General features: G+C 38.2%; 1 protein-coding gene across 1 annotated transcript in view; it reads left to right on the forward strand.

Moving 5' to 3' along the window:
• The first annotated feature begins 6,812 nt into the window (after window positions 1-6,812).
• slc17a8 (solute carrier family 17 member 8) overlaps window positions 6,813-8,115 on the forward strand; it is a 9,350-nt gene continuing 8,047 nt past the window's right edge. The window contains exon 1 of the mRNA XM_035665430.1: window positions 6,813-6,913. Within this exon, the coding sequence (XP_035521323.1) occupies window positions 6,813-6,913 (101 nt within the window). The remainder of the gene's footprint in view (window positions 6,914-8,115) is intronic.

The following is an 8,115-nucleotide window of genomic DNA, read 5'->3' on the forward strand; positions in this document are numbered from 1 at the left end:
GGAATATGTCTTGTCTGTTCGCCTGTGCACAAACGTCCTCTCGATTACTTTATATGTCTGCTGCATGTGAAGTAATTGACAATAAAGCTGACTTTAACTTTTATTTTTGTAGTGCAAATAGTAGAGAAGAGTGTAAAACTACAATAGAGAATAATGCAATAAAAATATAATAAAGATATGATAGAAAATATAAAAACTATAATGAAAATATATGCACTGTGCAATAAATACGGTGTGCAAAAGAATATTTTAAACAGTGTGTAACTGTACATGTGCAATTGTTACAAGGAAAGTTTGTGCAGTTTGTGCAAAAAGAGTCCTCATATATCAATATTTGCTTAAAAAAAGCCACCAAATTAAGATTATTTAGCTTAAAAGTATTACATTATTGTGGCACATTAGAAAAGCATTGAATAGAAATATCTTAAGGTGGCATTAGAAGCCAATAAATTGTTTTAAATCTTCAAACATTTTTCCAAAGATAGCACGTCTTTTTCAACTTAAGACTATAATGTGGTCATAACAGATCTTTATTTGTTTTTTATCTGGAAGAAATACATCCCACTAATTTAAGAAATTCAGGTTTGTCAAATTAAAAAGTAAAAATAAATTCAGAAAAAGAAAATTAAAGGTCAACAAATAATAAAAGATAGATGGATTCAAGTTGCATTAAGACATAACATAAAATGTATCATTACATTATATATATTTGTAATAAATTAGTGCATTTTTAAAATGTTTTCATCATCTTTTATTCGTCTTTTAGTGTCTTTCATTTCATACACTTTATTTAAAATGCTCGCCCATTCCCTTCAGGAAGGTGTAGCCTCATTCAGACAATATACAGAATAATATTATATTGTGGTTGGATTCATTTGCGAGGTTAATCGAAAACATATTTCACTGCAAACCCTTTATTAGCTTGGGGACCAGATCTGGTCTCCACACAGTTCAGGTCCAGGTTCAGGTTTGGAATTGGATCCATCCAGAGTTATTTTTCCTAATTATTCGTATGAGTAGGCCTATTATATGAAGACATTACATCTTCTCAGGCACAGCAAACATGAAATAGTAAACTCAGATGTTACTAATGATACTAATTAAGGTTCTGTACTATTTAGTGTAGCAGAGCCTTTCCAGTGAGCCAACAGCAGCACACTGACTCTGTCTGACCTGAATGTAACAGGACCTTAATTAGTATTATTTATAACACATGTATGTTTATCATCTTTTCAGTGTTGCAGTTTCGAGCAGCTACTGAGCCTCTTGCAGGTTTAAATATCCTCTGTTCATCTTTCTGTAGGCTAATATTAGTTCAAGCAAGTTTCAGATTTAGGCTGACTACATTTTTATTCACAATCACTTCTTCATTTGCGACCAATTTAGCTGTATTCAACTCACAGGATTTCAGAAAGGAGAACAGCCCCTCTTCTAATAGAAATATGATGCCATACATTTAATCAATTATTATTTATTAGGCATTAATTTAATCATCATAAATACACAAAGACACGCACATAGATAAACTGAAACCAATAGGACATCACGATTTACACGCATGAATTAATGCATTAAATCATCATGTCATGCCTTAGTTAAGTAGGCCAAATACTGATATGATCTGTATCCATGTTAGCCTATAAAATGTAAAACCTGCGCCACATCACTACTGGCCCCAGCTGCACACTCCTGCTGTAGGTCCGCCTCCATGCATCGGATCAATGTTTCACAGTCAATCTGACAGAAGTGTTTAAAATAGAAATAAAGACGTAAACATTACACAGCGCAGGCGCATAGAATGTTGTGCCATTGCGCATGCGCTCCTGCAGAATACCATGACGTCACCGCCGATCAAAGGCACTGATGACGAAATGTAGGCACGGATGACGCCACGTGTAGCTTTGATCAGGGTTGCCAGAATTACAAGGTAGACTGATTCATCACTTTACAACACGCCTATAACGACACTGAGTTATATATTTGAAGACGGTTTATCAGTTAAATAACTATTATTTATCTCCACTGAAATTAACTGGCAGATAAATTGTCAAAGTATGTCTGAACATAATTTCGGGGATGCTCAGTGTAGCTCAGAGAAAGCAGTGGAATCAGGTCGCCCCTCTATGTCAGAGGACGCGGAAACACTTGATCCACAGAAGCTTCTGCAAAGAGTTCGTGAGCTGGAAGTCAGCTGCAGAACCTACCAAGAGCAAAACTCTATGCTCCAATCAAAGGCGCTGGCGTTTCAGTTGGACTCACAGGATGTGTGGGCTGAGAAAGCCAGGATGGAGGAGTTAGTTACTGAAAACAATGAGATTAAGGAACAGCTCACCTGGGTCTCGAACATCCTCTCCACCGTGGAAAGTGTCAGGGAGAAAACTGACATTTACATACATAAGCTAGAAGAGGAGAAGGCAAGTTTGAGCGAGGAGAATGAAACTATAACCACTGAGTTGGTCCAGCTCAAATCCCTGAGTAAGAAACTAAAGACTGAAAATGAAAATCTAAAGGCAGAAGTGCAGGATCTCCAGGAAACTGAGAAGATCCTGACTGACAACCTCGCCAATGAGCACAACCTAGTAGAATCTCTCAGAAAGAAAAAACAAAAAGCAATTAAACAGCTGAGGGAAGAGGTGGAAAGTCTTCAGGGCAATGGGAAGATTCTGAACAAGCAGAACATGAATCTAATTGCTGACGTGGCCCAACTTGAATGTCTGTATGTGAAAAATCAAGCAGAGATTAAACAATTTAGGGCGATGGTGTACGAACTCGAACAACGCACACAGGCAACTCAGCAAGACCACAGTGTCGAACATGAGCAACTACAGAAGGTGGCCACACTGGAGATGGAGAACAAAAAGCTGTTGTCTGCATTGCAGGATCTGCAGGAGAGTGAGAACTCTCTATACGAGCAGAACAAGACCATCAGTATTGACCTGGCCCTGGCTGAATTTCACATTGACAAGATAGAGACACAGAATGAAAACCTGCAGACAGAAGTTTATGAGCTACAGGAAAATGAAAAGACCATAAAGGAGAAGCACGCAAGTCTGGCTGCAGAGGTGAAGGACTTTGAATCTTGGAGAGAGAAAAAACAAGCCGAGATTGAAAGTCTGAAGGAAGCAGTACACAAACTTCAGCGTCAACTAAAAGAAGCAGAAGACATCAACAAAGAAAATAATGAGGTCATGCAGGACCTGACCCAAGCTGAATCTCTGGTGAAGAAGAAACAGGCAGAGATTAAAAAGCTGGGGGAAGGACTGCATGATCTTACTGAAAAGGAAGATTTTCTGAGTAGGCAAAATGAGAGCATGTCCGATAAGCTCACCCGACTCGAGCTTCTGAAAGACAAGCAGAGCGAGGAGATTACAAACATGAAGACTACTGTGCATGCTCTTCAGCGCCAACTGGATGACGCTTATCTACTGATCTGGAACAAAGACGAGCTAATAACCAAGCAAGAAAGTAAAATTTCTCATAAGCAGGAACAGATAGAGGACCTTTGCAACATCACCACTACCATGAAAGAGTCAATTAAGAATCTTCAAGAGATGCAAGAGTTGAGCCAGATGGAGGAGTTACTAGCTGGTATTGAGAATTTCAGAGAGGAATCCAGGAAGGCTGAAATTACAGAAACACTGGACTTGTCTAAGAGGCGGACAGTGGGCAGCTCAGCTCCTGAGGTTCAAAACAAAAGTTTGTGGCACCGCTGTGCTAAAGGTTTACTGAAAGCGGGTATTCATGTGGGCATAGCCGCTGCAGGTGTGCTTATTCCTGTAGGTATCCTGGCCAGCAAACTGACTGCCGAATGCTCCCAGTTGGACTGTCCATATCACCTGCCAACAGACTACTGTGGCTTCGGAGTTGGAGTCCCATTTTAAACAGTATTTTCTCATCCCTTTAAAAAAATAAAAATAAATATATACATATACATATGTATATATATAGGGTTTTCTCCAGGTGCTCTGGTTTTTCTCCCACAATCCACGTTTCAACACACAGTTACGTTCCTTATCCCTTAAAAACAACATATGTATATATATATATATATATATATATATATATATTCATGATTTATATTTATGAATATTAGGGCAGCACCGTGGTGCAGTGGTTAACACTGTCACCTCACAGAAGGCAGGCCTCTCTGTGTGGAGTTTGTATGTGTCCTTGTGTCTGCATGGGTTTTCTCCAGGGTCTCAGGTTTCCTCCCACAGTCCAGTGACATGCAGGTTAGGTTCACAGTGTGACCTTTCACCCATAATGACCTCCTGCAATAGCCTCATGCTGGGCAAGAGATATAAGGAACGGAAAAAACAACAACAACAACAACAACAAACAAACAAACAAACAAAATACAGCAAATAAAAAATTATAATTTCAAAGTTGAATTGACTGAAATAAAATAGGAATTGAATAAGATAAAGCAGGAACACTTGAGCATCATACTAATTACAAAGATGACAAAAACACACACTGTTGGAGCCATAATGTAGTTTTTTGTTGCATTTTATCCTCATCTAAAGCATTATGTGACTGTGATATGTATACAAATGCAGTTCTGGCATTTAGTGTTATTGAAAGAAGTGTATATAGTTAAGCTGGAGAATTAGGTGTGAATGTGACACAGTTATTTCCCAACTTTCTTTCTTCTTTATTGTACATATATTTAAATACTATCAAATACTAAAGACCCCTGTCCACAGCCAGAGTTTGGTTTGTCTGTTCTGGGCTACTGTAGAAACATGAAATCAGATTGCACTCCCCCACTCCTACAGATATAAACAGTACTGATGCTGGGTGTTAATTTTACACATCAGATCAAATAATATAAAAGGTTAATTCTGTGGTTATTATTGATACTGTTATTATGGATAAAACCACACTAATTTGTGAAATCCTGAATAGTCAGAGAGACAGTTTGTGTCTATAGGTTGGAGCATGCAAATAAAAACAAGATAAAATCAATTATTTATCACTAGGTGGTTATTTTTTTTTAATCATACATCATCCAGTAAAAACTATGTGTATTAGGTACACCTTTAAAACAATAACAGAGTTGTGCAGTAAATCCAACCTTCATTAAGGTTATAAGGTTTTTGCTGAGTTGTTGATTCAATGGTTAATTTTGAGGCTGAAGTTTGTGATACTGTTGATCTGCATTGTGTTACACTGTGTTTGACTTCCAGACTCTTACTCTTACTTTTTAAGTTTTAGTTTTAGTTCCAAAATCAGGAGTCACTTCCTCATTCCAAACACTAGATGGTAGGCACGACCCACTTACAGAAAGACTGGGGGCATTTCTTGTTCAGACCGCCCTCGGCTTCATATTAAGATACAGTATTATATTCAGAAGAATATTTGCATCATAAGTCCATAGATATTTGCTGTTTGCTTATTTAAAATGATTATTTTTATTGTTTTTGATTTATTTTTCTTATTTTTTCTTATTATTATTTACTATTTACTTTTTCTGGTTGAATTTGATTATTTTGTTTGTCTCAAAATGTTATTTTGCTAACGATGTGCGTTGTAAAGACTAATATAGATATTTAAATAACTCAGGTACATCTAACTTTTAGTTCTAATTTCAAAGTAGTGGTCGCATATCTCCTGGCTGTACAATACCTTCACAAAAAAGAGTTTTTTCTGTAATTCAGCTATGATATTTCTGGAAAAAAATAACTTTATTTATTGAAAGTGTCCACTGGGGAACAAGCCCTCAGTTTACTTATATGCAGCTGGAGAACTAGCACCACCCTGAGCAGTTGCACAGCTACAGCCCATCACTAAAACAGACTCTTGGGCCACACACCATCCAGTCTACTGTTTAAATTTACATTCAAACATTAAATTAAATTTTTTTTTTAAAGCTGCATATTTCATTATCTAAAAAACAAAGGGGGTATCACCCTGGAAAATGATTCACCCAACTGGGTATAATAAGCATTGCAGGGAAATGCCCATCAGTGTCAAATGATAAGAGATATGTTGCTTAGCCCAAGAACGACACAGCTTTATGGAACCAGTTATGATTTCTGTCACTCCCTCATAAATGCAGAAATTGTAAATAGCAGTCATGGAAAAGCTGGAGTGTAAACCTGGAACTTGATGGCTCTGTCTTAGGTTTCACCTGCTCCCATTTTACACCACAGCAGTCCAGCTACTCCTGGCTCTCCTCAATGTAACTTGTCAAGCTCATGCATATTTAACTGTTGGGTCCACTGGACTGCTATCAGATGAAGCTAACTAGCTGAAGGGGTGGTGCTGGGGAGATGATGATGATGATGATGATGTGCAAGCGAGGGGTTGGGTTTTGGACAACCGGCTACACCTGCCCCTCCTCACCAGGAATGGATGAGTTATGAGATGGAGAGGAGATCTGAGCGGTCCATTCAGTTCAGCTGCAGACAAAAGGGAGCTCACAATGTCTAGAGACTAAAACCTGGATTCTACACTTTAATTTCCTCTCTTCATCAGTCTTTCCTTAAACTGGATTTTTGGAGATGAAGCAAGTTCCAGTGGCTTTGGTTGCGTCTTGCTTTGGACATTGAGGAATACCATCCCTCCACTTCTTCTCTGAATCCTCGCAACGGAAAAAGGTGGAGAGGAAAAGTCAGTCTTACCTCTGACGGACCTGTGGCACCACTGAAAGGTGGAGCCAAACCCCAGAACCACAAACTCAGGAAGGATGAAGAACTGCTTCTAGTGGATTCTTCTTTCTTTTTTCCCTTTCTCAGACCAACGTGTGCAAGTGAGGTATCAAGACAGTATTTTGAGATAAAAGGGGAAGAGAAAACAAAGAGAGAAAAATGCCTTTTGGTGGGTTAGCAGGTTTGAAGGAACAGGTGCTTAAGCCTGGGAAGGAGGAAGTGAAGAACACAGTGGGGGACTCTCTAGGAAAACTGCAAAGGTGAGAGGGTTTGTATGGAGAGTGGTGGGAAATAGGCATAAGGACTGTGTGTGCAGGGTGTTTGATCCATACTCCATGCTTTTTAGAGGCTAATTTTCCATATATTCACAATGGGGATACATTTTTAAAATAACTTTGTAAGAATGCCTCGGCTAATGGCTGTGACTGTCAGAGAGATGTGTGGAGAGCCTTGAAGCGGGCACATTAAGCCCAACGTGTTCTCAGAGATCCTGACGATAAATAAATATTTGATTCTTGTGCTTGCCAGGCAATGCCAGTGATGTAATCACCGATTTTATTTTAAGACATGAATACATATTTCATATCTGATACATATTTCACAGAGCGGTGTGTGTGTGTGTGTGTGTGTGTGTGTGTGTGGTGCCCCCGTATATATGTAAGATTGTTGTCATTTTAAGAGATAAAGAGCACTAAGTAGGCAATTTCCTGACATTTTTCTGCATGTACTTTTTCAATGTATAAGAATGCGATGACTTATATTATCAACATATGGAAAATGGGAATATTTTTAGTCTTTGCTGTTGATCATTATAGATATAAGAGAAGAAAATAATAAATCCAATTTGGTCAGTTTCTTCGCAAAAAATATATAAATATAAAACACTTAAAGGACATGAAATTATGTTTTTAAGTTGATGCAGTTCACACTTTGAGATACTTTAGCCTATATTTCTTAACTTATTTTATTTTTTGAATAAGAAAAAATAAAAAAATACTTTATTTTCCATACAATACAATACAGTAAAGTTTACATGATACAACAGGACAAACCAGCTGTAACACAATGCAGATTTGAGTGTTTGATATCAAAAACTGATCCAAGTTTATTGTTAATTGCTGTCTTGCTGGGTGATAAGTGCAGTATATTTAAATCTGCTGCAGGTAGCTCATGGGAGACGGGGGGACAGTGACAGAGATGGATTCTGGGTAGTGGAACAGGTGTGGAGAGCGATGCACCTGAAAGCAACCTGATAACAGCAGTTCTGTGACCTTTTTAGTCGTGTGTCTTGGCTTCACCTCCTGCCCTCTGTAAGAGAGCAGAGAGACTTGTGTTACTGTGCTATTTTTGTTGTCACATTTTTATAAAGTTAAACAAAAGTCATGTGAATGTTTCCCAAAACTGCATTATGTTCTATATATGCTTGTATGATTTGCAGCAAAATTTACCCCCCCCCCCCCCC

This window comes from Morone saxatilis, unplaced genomic scaffold (genome assembly GCF_004916995.1).
Source record: "Morone saxatilis isolate NCDOM2014 unplaced genomic scaffold, NCSU_SB_2.0 Contig2, whole genome shotgun sequence".
Lineage (NCBI taxonomy): Eukaryota > Metazoa > Chordata > Actinopteri > Moronidae > Morone > Morone saxatilis.